We start from the raw sequence: 20,791 nt of genomic DNA, 5'->3' as shown, positions 1-20,791 counted from the left end.
AAGGTGAAGATAGGATAAGAAGGATAGGATGGGTGAAGAGCAAGAGAATACATGTTTAGAGGCTGCAAAGTTCAGCTCTCTTCTGCCTTTTCATCTAGCAGTGTATCCTGGCCTCACTTGCTTCTCCCCTGGTTTAATTCTGAAAAACACTTCTTTTGCAGTGTCAGTTGCTTGGGGATCTGATTTCAAATATATTATCTTACTGATCTTTTTTCTAGTAGATTGATATGGATCTCCAGATGGAGAAATGACTGTAACCCACGTTATTGTTTCTCCTCACACTGACCAGGTAAAGTTGTCTTTACCTCCCCAGTATTTTCCAATAAATAGGTTTCTGACTCCCATGGCGGGGCAGTAGCTGATGGCTCTTATGGCTGATTCTGTAAGTATCAGAGGATTTTGTGATGTATGGAATAACAGAAGTTAAGGGGAAAGTGTCAGCCCCTTTCTCCAACCCTTTACTCATTGTTTTTTGTTAGGGCTTCTTTATGCATGCAGACAAAATCATCTAAAAGGCTGAAAATATGCAGAAAAAGTCAAAAGAAAACATTAGTTAAATAAAATGCAGATTGCAATGTATTTTTAGTGCTTGCATATTTTCCTGAAAAGGCTATAGTGTAGGAAACATGTTTTACTGCTTGAATCATATGGTAGTGTGAGGCATGCTTTTAACACATGCTGCTGTCACATGGAAATAAATGCTCTCAAAACAAGCAACAGTTTCTGCAGAAACTCCCTTTCACAGCTCCAGCAGTTAGCTGATTGGAAGACTCCAGCCTTGACTCCCCTTCCCGGCAAGGGGCCCAAAAGAGAAAAGCTTGTTTGCCCACCCACTTCTCAAACAACTTGTGAGCTGTTTCAGCCAATGGTAGCAGATGGTTTTTTTTTTTCTGTTTCCATAACCTTTTCCTGTCAAGCTCTTTTAGTGATCCAGAATCTCTATTTGCAGGAAGATTTCTCTTGACTGTCTAGCCTGATAACATTTATTTCTACCTGTGTGCTTCATGGAGCACCTCTGTCTCTTTACAGATCATTCTGTACTTTTGCTGGATACTGATATACTGATTCTAGTATCAGAATTCTAGGAATCTCATGGCGGTCCCTAAACAAATAGGGTTTTTCTGTTTAAAATGTGTATGTGTGCGTGCTGTTAGATGGTGTAAAGCAACCGATATAGTGGTGCCTTCCCACAGAACTTCCCATCCACTGCAGCTATAAACATCATAAATGACAAGTGAGAAAAAAAACAGCTGAGCCTAAACAGTCCTTGTTTATCAAGGTTTTCTTATAAAGAAGAAAAACACACTTAATGGCTTAATTTGAGTTGTACAAATACAAGAGCACCACTAAGACTTGCAGCTCTGCTTCTACTGCAAGCAGGATTTGAGGCTTTGGTTCTCTGGTGAATTGTACTTACTACCTTGCCAAGAATAAAATTTTAAGCTATGCAAATGAAATATCCTCTGAAGCATAAGCTAAATAATTATGTATCAGTAACGAGATACAACTATTACTTTGTGTTCAGTTGCCAAAGTCAGGCGCTCACATGTCTCATTCATCCTTTTTCCTTGCCAGCAGTTGTTGAGCAGTTACGTTGCTCTCTCTCATCACTAAGGTGAGGTGTGCTTAAGATACTCTGGTATTCCCATGGTTCAGATGGTATTTCTCTTTTTCCTTTTTTCTTTTTTTTTTTTTTTCTTTTTCTTGATGGCATGGGAGGTTACAAATCTTACAGACAAAAAAGAATGTGCAAAAATGTTTTAAATCCTGTCAGACTTCCACTGTGACAAGGCTGTACTTGAGGTGATGATGGCTAGTGATTTAAGAGGTAGAAAGAAGGAATTCCTTCAATTTATTTGGTTGGGTTTTTTTCTGTTCGGCAGTGCGTATCTGATGGTTGCAGAAGGTTTTTCTCAGGTTGGAGACTTGGATCATGATCTGTCACTAACAGTGGCTGAGAAGGTTGAGGTAGCTACAGCAAGGAAATGCAACTGCTTGTTCCTTGTTGGTCACCCTGAGTACTACGAGGACTTCCTAACAGTAACATTTGCTTGCTCCAGTGTGTATATGCAAAGGCTATTATAAGATACCTTATTTGTCACCAAGGAAAGTACAGGGTTTTCCTCGTCTGAGAGCTTCTATGTGAATATTGCTGGCTCAGCTCTTGCTGGTCCTCAGACTCACCATGCTGTTTCATATCTGCTTTTCCAACTTCCATGTGTAGCAGGGTGGCGTGAGCAGGGGCATCTCTGTGGGGTGAACAACAACAGAGAAGCAGAATTCTCTTTAAGGAGAAAAATTATCAGCTTGCTCGGTGAAATGTAAACAATTCAGACAAGAGGGGAATGCATTTGGAAAGGACCATAACCTCTTCTAGTTTCCCTGAGGGAAAACTGCACCCTGCCATCAAAGACAAACACTTTCCAAATGCATTTCTCTATTAATTGTTATATGATCAGACAGAGGAAGATCTCTAACGTCAGGAAGGTAAGATATCGAGGAACCACCATGACTGTATTGGGGATGGAGGCTTTGGGCAGGGCATCTGTTCATTTATTGTTTGTGTTTCTTGCAAAAATGATTTCCTTTTGAAGTCTGAAACGTGTGGCTGGAAAATTCCCTTTCCTATATGATGCTCGCGTTCACAATGTGAGTGGAGCCCTTGGGCCTTGACTAAGCTCCAATTAGGACGGACATCTTCACTATCTGCAGCTGAGGCCTGCTCAAATTCCCATAGCTGGTAGGACTGTGGAGTTCTACATGCTAAGCATTGCCCCTTTTAAAAGGAAATTTTGCAATAGGAATGAACATGAATGAGAAATTACACTTCTTCTTATTTTGTACATCTAGGGTAGAGGAAAAATAGCAGCCTTTTGAAGGGTTGAGCCTTCAGAGACCATAGACCTCTTTGGGGCTTTCTCAGTTAACATCAGATCTGAGATCCCTTCAGAGCTTACCATATGATGAACTACCCTCAGTAACATTTTGTGCATCTATTAATGAAAATTGTTTTGCCCACTTCCTATTAACAGCTTGCTGGTACGTTGGAAAACAAGCAAAAAAGAATCCTTGAAAATACCAGGTTGCTACGTATGCTGTTTCTACAGCATTAGCATAGTTTTAGATAGTTAGCTCAGCCACTTCAAAGGCGGTGTCTTTATGGTGGCCTGGCACAGAGGTTTGCTGGGACTTGCCAGATTCCTATTCACAATGTAATATATTTACTGTGATCAAAGGTAGTCCCCAAAACTGCCCCTATAGCTGCCCTATAAAATACTATAGGGACAGGGATGTGCAGGAACCTGTTATCTCCACTAGGCTTCATACATCAGTAGTCACATTTCAGCTGAATTCAAATTGCTTTAGAACTGGGAACTGGTTGAGAGAATCAGGTGTATTCTTGCAGCAAAGAGCTTTATCCTTGGTTAATCAAATAGATTTGTCCTGTGTTTTGGGCTTCCTGGAGCCTGGATTATGGTAGATCTGGAACTAGTAGATGTAAAACTCACCAGCTGTGATGGATCCTTTCTGCAAGTGTAGGATAATGTCAGTATCATTAGCTACAGTAACAAATGGGCTTGTAAAGAATCACAGAATCCCAGGTTGGAAGGGACCTCAGGGATCACCTAGTCCAACCTTTCTAGGAAGAGCACAGCCTAGACAAGATGGCCCAGCACCCTGTCCAGGCGACTCTTGAAGGTGTCCAGTGTGGCCGAGTCAACCCCTTCCCTGGGGAGATTATTCCAACGGTGACTGTCCTCACTGTGAGAAATGTCCCTCTGGTGGCCAGTTGGAATCTTCCCAAGAGCAACTTGTGTCCATTCCCCCTTGTCCTCTCCATGGGACTCCTTGTAAAAAGGGAGTCTCCATCTTCTTTGTAGCTGCCCCTTAAGTACTGGTACATGGGGATGAGATCCCCTCTGAGCCTCCTTTTCTCAAGGCTGAACAAACCCAGCTCTCCCAGCCTATCCTCATACAGCAGCTTCCCAGTCCTCTGATCATCCTGGTGGCCCTTCTCTGGACCCCTTCCAGCCTGGCCACATCCTTTTTGTATAGCGGGGACCAGAACTGCACACAGCGCTCCAGGTGTGGCCTGACCAGTGCTGAGTAGAGCGGGATGATGACTTCTTTCTCTCTGCTGGCGATGCCCTTTTTGATGCAACCCAGCACCCCGTTGGCCTTCTTGGCCGCAGCAGCCACTGCTCGCTCATGTTGAGCTTTCTGTCCGCCAGGCCCCCCAGGTCCCTTCCCACAGAGCTGCTCTCCAGCCAGGTGGATCCCGGTCTGTGCTGCACTCCTGGATTATGTTTTCCCAGGTGCACGACCTTACACTTCCCCTTGTTGAACTTCATAAGGGTCTTGCTGGCCCACTCTTCCAGCCTGTCCAGATCTCCCTGCAGAGCAGCTCTCCCCTCTGGAGTGTCTACTTCCCCACTCAACTTGGTGTCATCTGCAAACTTCATCAGGCTATACTGGATGCCGTTATCCAGACCACTTACAAAGAGGTTGAATAACATTGGGCCCAATACTGATCCCTGGGGGACCCCACTAGTGACAGGTTGCCACTTGGAAAAGGAGCTATTTACCACCACCCTTTGGGTGCGGCCTGTCAGCCAGTTCCCCACCCACTGCACAGACCCCTTGTCTAGGCCATAACACGTAAATTTCTCCAGGAGGAGGCTGTGGGGGGCCGTATCAAAGGCCTTGGAGAAGTCCAGGTAGACAATGTCCACCACCCGCCCCATGTCAACCAGGCAAGTCACTTTGTCATAGAAGGCCACCAGGTTTGTCAAGCACGATCTGCCCTTAGTGAAGCCATGTTGGCTTTTCCCAATCACGGGCTTCATTTGACTTGTGACGGCCCCAGGAGGATTCGTTCCAAAACTTTCCCAGGGATTGAAGTAAGGCTGATGGGCCTAGAGTTACCCGGATCCTCCCTCAAGCCCTTCTTGTAGATAGGGGTAACATTTGCCTTCCTCCAGTCCTCTGGGACATCCCCCGTTCTCCATGACTTCTCAAAGATTATGGATAGTGGCCTTGCGATGATGTCAGGCAGCTCTCTCCACACCCTCAGGTTTATGCCGTCAGGGCCCATCGATTTGTTGGGGTCAAGCTCCCGTAGTAATTAATGTACTAACTCTTCCTTCACTGATGGTGGGTCGGTGTTTGGATCAACTGGCAATTTCGTTCCCAAAGCCTGGGACCCGACAGTGCTGGTAAAGACAGAGGTGAAGAAAGTGTTGAGGATCTCTGCCTTTTATGCATCCTTGGTGATTGACTCTCCTTTTCCATTTAACAGTGGGCCTGTGTTTTCCTTCCTTTTCCGCTTACAGTTGACATACTTGAAGAAACCTTTCCTGTTATTTTTGACATCTACAGCCAGTTTCAATTCAAGCTGGGATTTTGCTTTTCTAATTGCACCTCTGCACACTCTGGCAATGCCTTTGTAGTTCTCAGCGGATAATCCTCCACTTCTCCATCTCTGGTGTGCTTCCCTTTTGGATTTGAGTAGACCCAGGAGGTCATGGCTGAGCCATGGGGGCCTCTTGCTCCGCTTACTTCCCTTTCCTTTGTAGGGGATAAGTTGGCTTTGTGCTTCCAGTAGAGAGTTCTTGAAGAACTCCCAGCTCTCACCAGCTCCTTTGTCTTCCATGGAAGCTTCCCATCAAATCCCTCCCAGCTGAGCCCTGAGTGCACTGAAGTTTGCTCTTCTAAAATCCAGAACCCTTGTCTTAGAGCTGACCTTCAGCACACTCAGCAGGATCCCGAACTCCACAACATTGTGGTCACTGCAGCCAAGGCTGTCACTAACCGAGATATTACAAAGCAGGCTTTCTCGGTTTGTGAACAGCAAGTCCAGCAGCGCCTCATTCCTGGCTGGCACATCTAACGTTTGCATCAGGAAACAGTCCTCTACGCCCTCCAGGAACTTGGTGGATGACATGCCAGCTGCTGTATTGTTCTTCCAGCAGATGTCTGGGTAGTTCAAGTCACCCATCAGGACCAGGTTCTGTTGGCCAGAAGCTTGCTTTAGTGCCCCAAGTATTGCTTCGTCAGCATCGTCGTCATGGTTAGGAGGTCGGTAGCAGATGCCCACTGTGAGGTCCTGCTTGGAGACGACCCCTTTGACTTTAACCCAGAGGCATTCGATAGAGCAGTCGCAGTCACCATAGCTGACTTTGATACGTTCAAGGTGTTCCTTAATGCAGAGTGCAACTCCTCCACCTCTTCTACCCTGCCTGCCCCTACGAAAGAGCCTGTAACCCTCCATTGCGATCCCCCAGCCATTTGAGGTGTCCCACCGTGTTTCAGTTACTCCTATGAAGTCGTACCCTTCTGGGTGGGCACGGAGCTCCAGCTCCTCCTGTTTGTTACCTAGGCTGCGTGCATTCGTGTACATACACTTGAGGCGATTACTCTTCTGTTTCACCTCTTGGGAGACGGCTAAGGAACCTTTGTCACCACACTGCTTGGCCTGACTTACTCCCCCGTTGGACGTGCTGGTGTGAGCGTTTTTGCCACGGATCCCACCCCCCAAGTCCTTCAGTTTAAAGCCCACCTCACCAAGTCAGCCAGGCTACTGCTGAAGATTCCCTTACTCCTTTTAGAGGGTAATTACTTTTCAAAGGTACTCATGGTTAAAGATGCAAGTACTAATCTAGGGGGAATTTTATACCAGGGCCTAATCACTGTTTCAAACGGAGTCACAAATCAGCTCAGGTACTTCTCCAGCTTCCTCAAGCTTATCTATAAGCATCTTAATAATTTTTTGTCTTACTATGAGGGAACTGGCCAGACATCAAAAACTTAAGCGTAAAGATCTGGTCTAGAAAAAAAAAATTGAGCTCTGGTTTCTGTTAAATACATGGGAAAGACATTCCCATAATATGTAGATATTCCATGTTCTTGGAACTTGTACCTCAAAGCCTGTGTAGCTCTAGACTGTTAGCTCTTCCTCTGAGAGTCTGATAGTAGTAGTCCAGAATTATCCTGCTCATCACTGAAGGAGTGCTGGATTGCCATAGAAGGTAGTTTTGGACCGCTTTTTTCCAGTTCAGTCTGAACTTAGACATCGGCTTGCATGGCTTGATTGATAATGAGCAATAGCTGACTGGAAAAGGTTAATTTCTCCACATGCCAAGATGAGTTGGACCCTCTGAGGGGATTGAGACTGACGGATAAATATCTGTCACGTGTAGGTGGCCTATAAGAAGATTTGAGGATTTTTAATTTTTTTTTTAAGTCTTTGTTAAGACTTTTTTCCCCCCACACTTTAAACTCTCATGTCATGCGCTGAGTGGGGGTGGATGGAGATTGGGGTTGTGGGGGGAGAAGGGGGGGCTGCTGAAAGCATTTATCTTCATTTCTGCCATCACCCAGTGTTTATTACGCAGTGATAGACAGACGCAGGAAAGCTGCCAGTCAAACCTACGTTCACTGCATTTCAGTTGGCTTTCGCTTTGGATTTCAGCATTTTGAAATCAACATCATCTCTGCAGTAAAAGGTCGTTCTGTTTGTGGGGATGACAAGCCTGAGACCCTCAGATACCCCCTGCAGTCACTTGTGATCCCACCAAACAGTGGAAGACCCAGGAATCAGAACAGACGGTCAAGCACTTGGTGAGAACTGCTGCTGCCCACATGTAAGAAGCTGAAGTTTACCTCCAGGTTACACTAGAACGTAAGAGGTAACAGCACCTTCTTCTGCTGTCATCCAGGGTGAAACCCTGACTGGGCAAAGCTGTCTGAGGAGGAGTTCTCACGCTGCACAGTTGAGCAAAAGCTCTGTAGTGAGGATTTTAACTTCCATAAGTTTTCCACCCATGGTCTCAAATCTTCCCTATCAACCTATGGAAAAAGCAAACAACAAAGGTTAGGATGGCATAGTTGTGTACTGGGGGATATATTTTCCTCCCTAAATTGAATGTCTGAAATGTTTGCATGCTTTTAATCATCTTTACTGTAGGACAGTGCACGGCATGCATGTGGGAGGCTTCTGGCAGGACTTGTGATACAAACATTTTTCCACTTTGTTATATGCAGCTAGTTATAATTTAATAATTACACTTCTCAATTACATAATTAGTGTAAGTAGAGGTAATTACTTAATAAAACCATGTAGATCATGGATTTGCCATTAGTGTTAGGCACACTGGTTTGGAGCCTTTGAGAAATGGATCAAATCCTTCTGAACGTACACCTTTCACTCTGTGAACCTTGTTCCCTGGGTCCTAATCCTTTCGATGAAAGTATCTGTTACCTGAAGCACTAGCATTAGTTGATAGCTTTTGCTGGCTCTGAAATTTGTGCAGGGCTCTCCTGTTGATGGGGAGGTACTGCTTTTTTCCATTGTTAGTTTTTCTCTGCGGAATGTGACTGCCTTTGGAGATGAAGGGGATGCAAAGTTTAAATGAACATCGTAACTAACCTGAAGGATGTGGGGAAAGAGATGAGAAGATCAGAATCTTTACAGTAAAAAAAAAAAATAAATTCAGAAACATTTGCCAAGAGCTTTTTTTATGGTACTTGTAGCAGTAGGTGCAGCAGTTGTACGAGCCAGATGAACTTGCTGTTTGTGGGGCAGTTAGTGATGTTGCTAGGCTTTTGTGATGCAGAGGGGACGCACGATTACTCTCCTAGGGTATGTTATTCTCCAGTTTATATATTACTTGCTACGCCTGCTAAGGTTGTTCTCATTGCAAAACAGGTGATGGCTTTGTAATGTTCATCTGTAAGAAGATCAATATTCTGGAATTATGTGCCCTTAGTAGTACTTCTGTTGCCTGTCTTTGCGGAGTGTTTCCTTCTCTGACTCAGGTCCTGTAAGGCAGTTGTTACCTGGTTGGTGTTACCGTTTCCCTGCAGCAAGTCCCACTGCTTGAAATTTGTACAGAAACTAGTTTTCTGTTCTCCACCTGGTGGCTGGAGGCAAGACAGCAGAAGAGCTGCCCTTGAGCACCAAATCTAGGCCTGCAATGCAGAGGCTTAAAGATGAAGTAATATAAAATGTAATTGTCCTTCTTCTACTTCTGGTTGCAGAATATAATTTCATTAATGCATTGAGTCTGCTTTCTCCACCACGTATCTTTTGTTCAGAGGAGCCTTTTGTTTTGAGGGATACGGAGAGCAAAGGCCTTGGGCATATGTAAGAGCAATGGAAATGTTCTTGATTCTGCTTTCCAAGTGATATGTGCACGTCTGACAGAGGCAGATACAGAGACTGAGCAGATGTAGGCTGGAAGTTTGCAATTGCTGAAGGCCTGGCACAGCTGAGGACACGGTGTGAAGCTGGCTGCTCAGAAGTCTTGCTATTGGCATATTTCTGAGCTTTCTCCAGAACCAAAAATCAGGACTTGAGACAGCTTATCGATGAAAAGAGGACTAACAGCCTTCTTGGCACCAGTCTAGAATTTGCTTCCCTATTTTGCCCTGCCCCATCTTGTTCTTTATATTGCAGAGAAAACATAAACCTTGTTTGTGTGTTCAGGGCTTTTGTTTTGGTTTGGGGTTTTTTTTTTTCCACAAGTCTGAGTGTTCTGCTGGCATTTGGTAAGGAAAGTAAAAGTCCAGCCACCCTGGTGTCCTCATCTTCCTCCCTGCCACTTTCATTTACTAGTAGTTAGCAAGCTGCTAGCTCTCCGTGCAGGCAGCAGGCCTGCTGAGTACTAGACACCACGTTGTCAAAGTGACACCTCTTCTGCTATTGCTGCTGTGGCAGCAGAGTCCTGAGCCAGCCCTTCGGGGAGGTTGAAGACACTCAACTTTTCTGTGGGCTTCCTACTGGAGACAGTGTAGAGATGCTGAAGTCCAGACTGTGTAGACTCTGGAGACCGTGCTTTTCCTCGTTTGTGCTTGGGGATGATCTTGGTTTGCTCTCCCTCATCAAATTCCATTACCTTGAGTTTCTCTGAGTGCCAGCATGTGTGTGTAGCACAATGGCTGCATGTATATAAAGGCCTTAGAGACTGCAAATAGCATGAGATTTTTTTACTCTAGTACTATTATGGGAGAGCTGTTTCTTCTCTCCAGTTGTCTCCCTAAGGATTGCATTTAATGCCTCTGAGCTTTCTCAAATGTATGCCAACTTGAGTTACAAGTGGCAGTTTCTTTCTGCTTGGAAAGATTATGTTCTTTGTGCTAGTTTCTAAAGTATTCTGCTTAGCCTTCTGCTTTGGGCAGTTGCCCAAATCCTTGGGTGGTTAGTGAGGGTCAAGTCCTTTGCCTGGAGTCAGGGCAGCCCCTGCCTGCTGCTGGTTGAGCCACCCAGAGCAAAGGGCCCACTTGTAGGTCCTCCTTGCTAATATTTCATTACAGTCATTACTGTGCAGCAATTATGGTAGGCAACGTGTATCATCTGAGTGGAGTTTATAGTAGGAGGAGGAATTACATCCATAAATGTGTGTGATTTGCCAGGGCAATGCTTTTCCTTAGTATGTCTTCTGGTCTGCCTTCATAGCTGTTCTAGAAAACATCGGGTCTGTTAAAAATCAGCTTCGCTAGTACCAATAAGTAGAATGCATTTGCATCAAATGAATTGATTAGGATTTCTGGCTTGTGAGTCTGGGCAAGTCTTATCTCTCATCAATTCTCTCTCTCTCTCTTTCTTTTTTTCTTTTTTTCTTTTTTTTTTTTTTTTTTTTCAAAAAAATGTGTTGCAGGGGAGGTGCTTTCCTATTAATTTCCTGTGCTCTGTGGCTTATTTAGGAGGTGTTGCCATTTCTGAAAATAAGATTTCTTTAAGAATCTAGACTTTTGTGTATAGGATTTTGAAAGGTTTTGTATGGTTTTGTCTCCCCAGCTCTTTTCTGGATTAGCTTCTGAAGGTTAAATTGCTAATTATTTTCATCTTTTCTGTAGGTGCTGTGATTGGGGATGGACAGTCAGCTGTGGCCAGCAACATTGCCAACACCACCTACCGGCTCCAGTGGTGGGACTTCACTAAGTTTGATCTGCCTGAAATCAGCAATGGTAAGCTGGAAAGGACACCGGTACTTTCTTTTAAGTCTATACCAACCAGAGCTACTCAAAGCTCTAGGATCTTCCAAAGGTAACTCTGTGTTGGAGGCCTTGGATTACTTGATTGTCGTATTGCATTGGGAACTGTAAAATGCTTAGCCTTTTGAGAAAGTTGACTAAAAGCGTGCAGAGCTGCTACTGCTCTGTCTGGCTTGTATATTCTTGCTATGAGAAAATGGGGCTTTTTTGTCAGCATTCTCATGGGAATATAAAATCCTCTCAGAAGAGTTCTGTATCCAATCTCCTCATTCTTCTACCAAGTTTCTAGAGGGATGTTGTCTTTGTACCTTTACATTAGAACCTGCTAATAAATTGGGTCTGAATTCTCCAAGTTATTGACGTTAGTGTCAGTTGAAGTGCTGCAAGACATTTTGGGAATCGGGGCCCTGGGCTGTTGCTTATCACAGTGTTGCAAGCCAGGGGAAGTAGGTGTAGCTTCTAGCCATTTGCAAAAGCAGTGATTTGTCCCATATCTCAGGTGAAGGCTGCTTCTGGGTCAAAAATACGAGCAATATTGCTGATTTTATTTATTTATTCATTTATTCTCTCCTTCCCTTTGTGAAGATTAGACCATAGTTTTACATATGTTCTATGGCATAAGCTAGCTCTCGCCCTGGAATAGACTTCCTTATGCAGGCACAAGAATATTTGATGCTTGTGGTCAGCTGTTCAAAGAGTGACTTTTTGGGGGCTAAAAGTAACTTGAGTAGAAAGGCTATTTTTAACCCAGAATAGTATCGTGATATAGCTTGCTGTACAGCTGCAGAAATATTTGCGGCACCCTGGGATGAAGATAGGAGGTAGGTTTTAATGAATGTTTCTTTGTACAGTGATTTTTAGCTTAGGCCATCTCTCTGCATATGTGAAATTCATTGCTTGACTTCTCAGCAAAAACAGATTGGGTTCTGCCTTAAGGGACTGACTTCTTTTTAGGGAGAACAGGGATTCTATTTTCAGAAAGACTTCTGCTTTCACAGGTAGACACTGAAATGAATTAAGAAAGTTTCTCCCAGTCCCTGCAATTCCAGAAATTATATGTCTTATAGGTCTGTGTGGGGTACTGTCCTGTTGCTTAAAGAACCCACAAGAGGAGCATATTTAGTGATACCATAGCAGCAGAGATGTGGGGAATTGAAATCACAGAATCATAGAATGGTTTGGGTTGGAAGGGACCTTTAAAAATCATCTAGTCCACCCCACCTGCCATGGGTAGGGACAACTTTCAATAGGTCAGGTTGCTCAAAGCTCTGTCCAATCTGACCTTGACCACTTCCAGTGATGAGGCATCCAAAAATTCCCTGGGCAACCTGTATGGGACCATTTACCTCCCAGTCCCTGGGATATCAGAGGAGCTGGGGGAAAGCCACCAGAAGCCCACCCCATTACAAAAAGCTTTCTTACTATGTCATTCCTAAAGACAGTGTCTGGTGTTTCTGTCTCATCTCCTTCTGCATTTTATAGAATACTGTGGTGTGATGTTTATAGCCTGGTGGGAAGTAAAAGCCCTGCTTTTAGATGGTATCCCTCAACATTGTAAAGGGGAAAGATGCTTTATATTTTGTCCTGGAGAACCATTCTGTCTCTTGGGAAGGAGCATGCAGCATCATCTTGAAAATAGAATACTGTGTTGAACTCATGTGCCAGTGCTTTGATGCATCTTGTTAAATGCCAGGCTTTGAAGTACTAGTGTAAGGTTGTAGGCAGAGGATCAGTGCTCAAGGCCAAATTTTGCCGCACAATGGCAATACTTTCTGTGGTCTAACCAGAGTCTGGAACAGAATAAAGGTGAAGTCAGAGGGGGAAGCATCTTGCTGCTGACTGAAATTCTTTGGGACTCTCTGCAAGCTTGTAAAGTATTTGAAGATTGCTACAGCTGCTAATAGCCTTTTTTTTTAAAAAAAAAATAAAAGGGGGGGTGGGGAAGGAAAGGCATAAGATGTTTGTTTATAATTTATGGAATCCCACAGAATATAAAAATCATCTGCTCCTCAATATTTCAATCTTCTCCCCCTCCCCTACCAGGACGCTTCCATTCTGAAATAGCTTGCAATTAGCTGGAAATCGGGCTACAGTTTCTCTTGTCATTGTGCCTTTCTTGCAGGCAGGGTTCCTGCTGCAAGCCCATCCCTATCCCTTCTGAGTCCACACTTTGTGCTTTGTAGCACTTGGCTTTTCCATCCTCCGTTATTTCCATTTGGAAATGTTTGGTTTTACTCTGCTTCTTCCTTTTTCCATGCTGAGCCCAACTCTGGCGTTTCTAGGTCGTTAGCTGTATCTCTCCCTGCCAAGGTCTAGCAGGGAGGTATGAAGATGCAGCAGCTGCGCTCATCCTACAACAGGTATTTGCCAAGCTTGACTAGGCTCAGAACAAAGGCAAGCTGCAGGTTTGCCACAGTGCACAGATTTGTAGAGATACTGTGAAGCTAAATGTGTAACAGTGGAGCAGTGGGCTGGAGGAGTTTCTTCTGACTCTTCATCATCTTGGAAATAAACTATTTTCCCAGTAAAGCATGGGATCTCAACAGCTTCCCCCCCATCATTTCCTATAAATTAGAGGTGGTCATGTGAGAGAGCCTGCTTGCACAGGGGAGGCTATTGCACTTCCTGGGGCTTACTTGACCTGCAGATGAAACGATACAGCTGAAGTTTGGGACTGCTTGCCAGCTCCGCTCTCCATCAAAGAAACGACTCTGTGGCCAATCTCCATCTCCAAGCAGCTCTTCTTCCTGTTACAATTAAACAAAGAAACAATAGTTTGGAAGTATGATAGTTCCCACTGAAGCAGACATGTCTGAGCGAGTCACAGCAGCGTGATTAGCGCAGTCCTGCGATCTCAGCAGCTGGGCCCCAGCATCCTTCGGAGCCCTGGGCTCAGGACTCTGCTCCACAGCAGTGACCTTGCGAATGCCCGGTCCAGCAAGCGCACGAAAGAGGACGCCGATGGCTCTGGGGAGATGGCCGTGCAGGGACTTATGGGATTTTAGTATCTGTCTATTAATTGCAAAATGGAAAAAGATGTCTTCAGATTTCTTCTCTCCTTTTGCCAGTTTTGATTTTAATAACTCTGAAATGAACAGGACCCAGTCTTAAGCTGTCATTGTCAGTCGTATCGGCTTTGAGGTAGGAATTTATTTGGCAGCAGAGACAATGCTATCTCTGGCATTTATTTAATATTCTTCTAGTAAGTCTTGCAGATCCTTAAAATTTCCTGCAGCTAACAGGTAAGTATTGAATCAGTGAACAGTGTAGAATATAGCCTTTCCACAGATAAAATTTGAAGGTTTTATCTCTTGTTTATATCTTTTGAATATAGTTTCTCTCATGCTACTCACTGCTTGTTATTTCATTTCCTAGCTGTTGTGGCTGAACTGGTCTAATTCTTCCACGTTTAGTCACACGTCAGGAATTTGTCCTGTTCTGACACTGGCTGGGACTTGAGGAAGGTGATTTGATCAATACTTACTATCCACAGTGGTATGTAGAAGAGCTTAAAAGAAGAAAAGAGGGGGAAAAAGGCATGCTAAACAATTTACAAATAGGAACAGCTGTTAAGTGTCATCCTTAAGGGTGGCTAGGAGCAGATCATGCACCCAGCATGATTTTCCTTTGGCAAATAGTGTTGCTGGTGCTGGTGTTCCAGGCCTTTCCCAGCTTCAAGTGTAATTATGCCGTAGGTGTTAAGCACTCCAGGTCGGCACAACAGCTTGATTAATTTGTTCTCTGATGTTTCTTTTGATTTGTTCTTTTAGCTCGGTGTCTGCATTAACAACAAAAGAAAACAAGAAAAGAAAGGGCAGCCTTGTTATAAATCGTTTCCCCAAAATAGCAATTTCCCCCCCCAAAAAATCTTCTGCGTTGGCTTCATTCTCATAGATCAGGCCTCAAGCTCAAAGAACTCAAATAGCCTGTGGCTTTGTTAAGTGCATGGGTATCTTCATCCTCCCCATGTCTTGGGAATCTCTTAGATGCTGGTCCTTAAAATGAAACCTTGCTGAGATCTCCACCTCTCACATCTCATGTCCCTGCTGGCACAGTGGGCTGCCTTGGTTCTGGGTGTAAGTGCTACCTGAGGCCCTCATCCTTTGTAAATGACGGAAGAGCAAAGAAACATGATGCCAGCGTGAATCAGGTCTTGAAAGACTGAAATAAAGGGCACCCTCTCTTGTTCAGCGCGACTTGCATCTGTGATGTTTTATGTTCCAGGCACACATCAAGGGGGAAAGATAGTTCACTTCTGGCAGGGGAGCTCACAATCTGTTTTGCTAAGAGCCGTTTACCACATGCAACAAACTTTAAAGAGAACAAGACATGCAGTCATGTTGGCCATCCTTGTGGACTGCTCACCAAAATCCTCTGTGCTGTGCTGAAGGAGGGTTGGACGGGGGGAAGGAAAAACAGTGTAGATAAAAAAATGAGTGAACATGTGCTATATGATGAATAGGCTCTTGGTGATCCAAACCCAGCATTGTTTTTAAAAGACATGTAGTAAATGCTAGATGAGGAAGAGGATTAGAGACCTGGAAAGGAAAAAAATAGCCGTGGAACTGTGAGGATATATACAAGACGTGGCAATGTCCGTGAATCTGTACAAGCATTACATACAAGCATTTCTTACCTGACAAAAATAAAGATGTGGGTTTCTTTTCTGATGCATGTCAAAGGTGGCATTAGTTGTAAAAAAAGAAAAACAAACCAACAACAAAAAAAACCAACCCCAAACGAAACCTTAAAAGCTGAGAAGAGACATGGATTCTATAGGCTATGATTTTTCAATAGTTACAGGAACACGGAAGAAACATTGCCCACAGCCTTTGCCCGGAGAAATCAGTATCTGTCCCCTCTAAAACTTCCTGCACCTCTTTGAAAAGCACCAGCTCATCAGTACAGAAGGGTGCCTGAGCTAAGTGACACTTACGCCTTTGGTCTGATAAAGCAAGTATACAATCTTACTACTTCCAGTATTGAGCATCAAATAACAGTAGACATTCTGTTAATCTTATTCAGTCTTAAAGTTGGATGAATTATTTACCCCTCTCCTCACTTCTGTTGAAAGACTATTCTAGAATCTTGCTATTCTGGTAGAAATCTTCTAATTTCCAAACTTAATGGCTGCTTTTACCCACTTACTTACCTGTCAACATTATTTGTGAAGAGAACTGATGTTTTTCTGGCACTTACTTTCTGGTATTTTTGTAAATACAGTCCCATTTCCTTGCAATCTTTTTTTGTTTATTTGTTGGGGCTCGTTTGGGTTCGGGTGGTTGTTGTTTTGTTTAAAAAAAAACAAACAACAAACATGTTTTGTTTTCTCCAATCATCTTCCTGGCTCTTTGATAGACTTGCTACCATTTAGGATTTAATCTTTCTTGAACCTAGGTGACCAAAACTATGCCCAGTATCCTGCATGTGGTCTCAGCGCAAGGTTGTATATTAGCACTGATATTTCTGTCATAAGTGTGCTCCCCAGCGCAGTTTAGGATTGCCATCTCTTTCACTGTTACGCCAGGTGGATGGCTCAATCTTTGCAATGATCATGAAAATGGATCCTCTTTTGTTTCCAACTGAGAAGCTCCTAGGAGAAGCAGCCATTTATAAATGTTAATGCACTCTAGAACTCTTTCATTTCACTTCTGTTTATGTCCCTGTACTTCAGTTCACTGTGTGGTCTGATCATACTTTTTAAATGAAATTACCGAACTTTATCAACAGAATTAATCAACCAGCTCCACTGTGTGCCTAGCTCATTGGTAAAGCTAATAAATAGGACTGGTTTTGAAATAAGTCACTGAAGAATTCTGCAGGAATCCTCCCAGTTTGACGGGGATTACAACAGTGCAACCTGTTGTCACGTGTCTTTTAGCTAGTTCACAGCATATATTGCAGTCCTTGTGTTGATGCCCATCTTCTCTTGTGATGACATAATGATGACATACTTGAGTGAAGCCTAGATTTAAAACAAAAAACAAGTGGCAAGTTTTAATTTTACCTTTTTTAAAATTAGTTGGTATGGTCTTCAATCTTTAGTCTTTCTGTTCAGCTAGCTTCAGACTAAGGACTTGGGAATCTTGTCATCTTTTGTACCGTCTGTTCTTCGAAGGGCCATGTGTATTTTAGATCCTGTTATTAGAGCACTGACAGTGACTACCATTGTTTACCTTTTTTTCTGTTCAGCACCTTTCTGTTTATACTAGGCTGAAAATGACTGTTTTTAGCAGCTTCAAGACTGAAAAAAAGAGGTTGAATAAATTTAGAGTACAGGTGTAGGTGGCTTGGTACAGAATGTAATTACACAGTCCGCTTTTTATCCTCATCGTTTTTTTTCATCAGAGTTTCTTAAATGGAACAGCAGAAGTTGATATTCAACCATGTAGGAAAGCAATTCCAGGAAAAATGTCTTTAAGACCAAGAGAACTGAAGATGAGGTTCAGTGAGTGCTTTAAATCAGCAGTGCTGGAAGAAGGAGCAATCCTGTCTGCTTCCCTGTGATGACTTCTTTCTCTGCTGCTGCAAGTGTGCATGTAGCCATGTGGCATACCACGTTGGGGAAACTGTTCTGGCTACAAAGGGACCTAGGCAACAGTCAGTAATTCCTCAGCCATATCAGTTCCTTGATGTAGCTTGCTTTCCACAGAAGTTTCGGAAACAAAGGGCAGGGATTGTTTCTTCTGGCAGCAGTGCCATTTTGTTAAAGCATTGAGTTGCAGCCTTGATTTGGTTTGGGAGTTCAGGCTTTCAGAAGTATGCACAAAGCATTCTTGGCACTGTTCTTTTGTTAAACTAACAAGGAATCTAGCCCAAGAAGTGCTTTCATAAACTCATCTGCAATTTTAGCCAAACCACTAGGCTGGGCATGGTCTGAAGATTTAGAAGAGAATACCTGGACTGTAGAAGTTGGCATAAGGTTCCACATGATGCTGTAGCTTCAAGCATGTGAGATGGGCTCTTCAGTCTTATAGCATGTAAAGCTTCTGAATTGCAAATGCAGGCTTTATTTCTTTTTTTTTGTTTGTTTCTATCCCCTTGAGTTTGAAAATACTAGAATCTGAAATTCCCCCATCCCCAAAATACTGTATGCTGTTTCAGCTCCGAATCTCCTGGAATAACTGCAGCAGTTTTAGTGAAACGCTGGACCACATTTAGGTTAGGCTGAGGGAGTGAACATAACTCCAGCCTTGTCTTCTCAAGCTGCCATTGAACTGTTGGTGGTGACGATGCTAAAAGGCCTTGGAACCTCGTTGTACTAGGAATGGCACAGGTGCATAGTAAGGTACAATAGCCCAAAGAGCTTATGGGCTGCGTATGCCAGGCACAGAGGGGAAAAGCTTTGTACAAGGTCACCCAGCAACTCACCAGCAGAGATTGAAGTAAAACTTATATTTTGTGAATTGCTGATCACTACCCTGTCTGCTAAACTGTTACTTCACCAATTCCATGAGTGTCTCAAATACTGGAGCAATTAAATAGAGGAATGGCTGGAGAAGTCTCTGCCCTTTCTCACTTGCTTTATCCAAGTTTGGTGTAAAAATCAGCTGTCAGAAGTGAATGTCTGTATCTGGCAGGAGGAATTTTTCTCTCATCTCCTGTTTATTGGAGAAAAGGGGAGCTGGAACCTAGGGGTTCCGCAAGAGAAGGGGAAATGAATTAAGGTGTACTGTTTCCAGTGATACCACTGCTGGAGTTTGTCAGAGAGTCACGATACGGGACTTGTTTAAACTGTGCTGTCCTTTACAAAGGATGGTGTTATGCTCAACAAAGGAGGGGTTTGATAAAGTGCAATTGCCACTATTCCCTGGCTGAAGGCTCCAGGAGGTGAGTAGGCTTTATTCCCTGGGCTCATTGCAGTGTCTTACGTCCGTTTTGGAGCAAGTTCTACATTAATCAGGGTATTAACGTTTCATAAACTTTTGGAGGAAGCTAAATGTCTTGAGTGTGTTTTGCATGTACTGTCCGGTCTCCAACGTTAGGTTTAAATCTTGCTTGTTGTCGATTGAACCCGAGTGCTTTAATCACTGTTCCTTTCTTCTTTGCAGCCTCTGTGAACGTGCTTGTTCAAAACTGCAAGATTTACAATGATGCTAGCTGCGATATCTCTGCCGATGGGCAGCTGCTGGCAGCCTTCATTCCCAGCAGTCAAAGGGGCTTCCCTGATGAGGGAATATTGGCTGTGTATTCCCTGGCACCCCACAACCTGGGCGAGATGCTTTACACAAAGCGATTTGGTAAGCACGCAGCAAGGAGTCAGGGTGGGTAGGAGTGTGAGAAGTTACTTCAGAACTCAGCCTTCAGTGAAAATACAATAGTCCGAACATTGGTGATTGTAGTAACAAAAAATATTTTATTGACCTTCAACTAGCCACAAATACAGTACTGCTGGGGAGAAGCTTGTGGTACAGTCTGGACATGTAAGGTGCTGGTAAGGGGGAGCTGTTTAAGGGATAGGGGTTTTTTATTCCTTAAAGAACCTCATTGTGTGGTCTTAGTGAGAGGACACTTGCTGCAAGGAAATGTCTTGCAAAATCTGGTCTTGTGCAGGTCTCCTTATTCTTCTCTGCCCCTTACAAGGATGAGCTTAGTATGCGGTACATCATGGGAATGCTGGAAGGCAATGAGGAAGCTGCGAGAGTGAGGCATAGGGAGGGATGTCAGCCTGTGAGAGAAATAATGCCTCTTCTCTTTATAGGCCCTAATGCCATTTCGGTGAGCCTGTCTCCAATGGGCAGATACGTAATGGTGGGACTGGCTTCCCGACGTATCCTGTTGCACCCCTCCACGGAACACATGGTTGCTCAAGTCTTCAGGCTGCAACAACCCCATGGCGGAGAAACCTCTATGAGGGTGAGTGTATGTTTCTGTCTGTTTTCATCAATGATTTTGTGTCATTTTGGCTCTAGCATAGTGGTTGCTGTGTTACAGTAGCAAAGAGGTAGCACGCTCCAGGCCTACTTGAATAATAAACATGTGTAGGAATTTATTGCAGAGGTATGCAAACATGGCAGAAGAACCTAAGTATAACAGAACTGTGAAACTACTCTGGTTTCAAATATGATAACAAACAAATATATTCCATGTCATACGTGGTATCCTAAGCCTAGATATCACTCATAGTACCTACTAGATATTTTGTACTTCTTAGGGGAACATGCGCATTGCTTGTGGTACTACAATTGGCTTTGCTGAGGGAGTGTTCCAGCTGGGGTTTCAGGATAATTTCCTAATGTTCTGTCTTGAGTTCACGCTGGAGTTCCAGCCTGTCCAGTGCAGCAGCACAGAAACAGCAGCGGGGCTCTGGCCATCTGCCAGCCCAGGCGCATCTCCATGGCTGTTATCAGAGTGTTCCCAGGCCCGGCAGGGGAAGGGGATAAGCAGTACAGCAGTACAGCAAGCAGTGAAAGCAAAAAGCACCACTAATGAGCACTAGATTTTAAGGCATACAGTGTGTGTATATATATATATATACACACTAAACTAGGCAAGCCCCATAGCAAGGACAGAAGCCTGCCAATTAATAGCTAAACAGCAATAACAGCTATAAATTCCATCTAACACATTCCAGTCAAATCTGTCATTATCTTAAACCTTTCATGCCCCACGTTGGGCACCAAAAAGGACTGTCATCGTTTAGCCCCAGTCAGCAACCCAGCCCCACGCAACCACTCGCTCACTCCCCTCTGGTGGGACGGGAGAGAATCGGAAGAGTAAAGGTGAGGCAACTCATGGGTTGAGACAAAGACAGTTTAACAGGTAAAGCAAAAGCTGCGCGCGGAAGCAAAGCAAA

General features: G+C 43.9%; 1 protein-coding gene across 4 annotated transcripts in view; it reads left to right on the top strand.

Annotated features, from left to right (window-relative positions):
* Window positions 1–20,791, top strand: part of AMBRA1 (autophagy and beclin 1 regulator 1) — a 151,821-nt gene that overhangs the window by 78,138 nt on the left and 52,892 nt on the right. For all 4 annotated transcript variants that reach the window (XM_064462605.1, XM_064462609.1, XM_064462607.1 and 1 more), the window contains 3 exons: window positions 10,858–10,968; window positions 19,047–19,235; window positions 19,697–19,851. In XM_064462605.1, coding sequence (XP_064318675.1) covers window positions 10,858–10,968; window positions 19,047–19,235; window positions 19,697–19,851 — 455 coding nt within the window. The remainder of the gene's footprint in view (window positions 1–10,857; window positions 10,969–19,046; window positions 19,236–19,696; window positions 19,852–20,791) is intronic.

The sequence above is a fragment of the Phalacrocorax carbo genome, chromosome 10, assembly GCF_963921805.1.
Source record: "Phalacrocorax carbo chromosome 10, bPhaCar2.1, whole genome shotgun sequence".
Classification (NCBI taxonomy): Eukaryota; Metazoa; Chordata; class Aves; order Suliformes; family Phalacrocoracidae; genus Phalacrocorax; species Phalacrocorax carbo.
The sequence above is the reverse complement of the archived record's forward strand: the minus strand, read 5'-3'. Positions and strand labels throughout refer to the sequence as shown.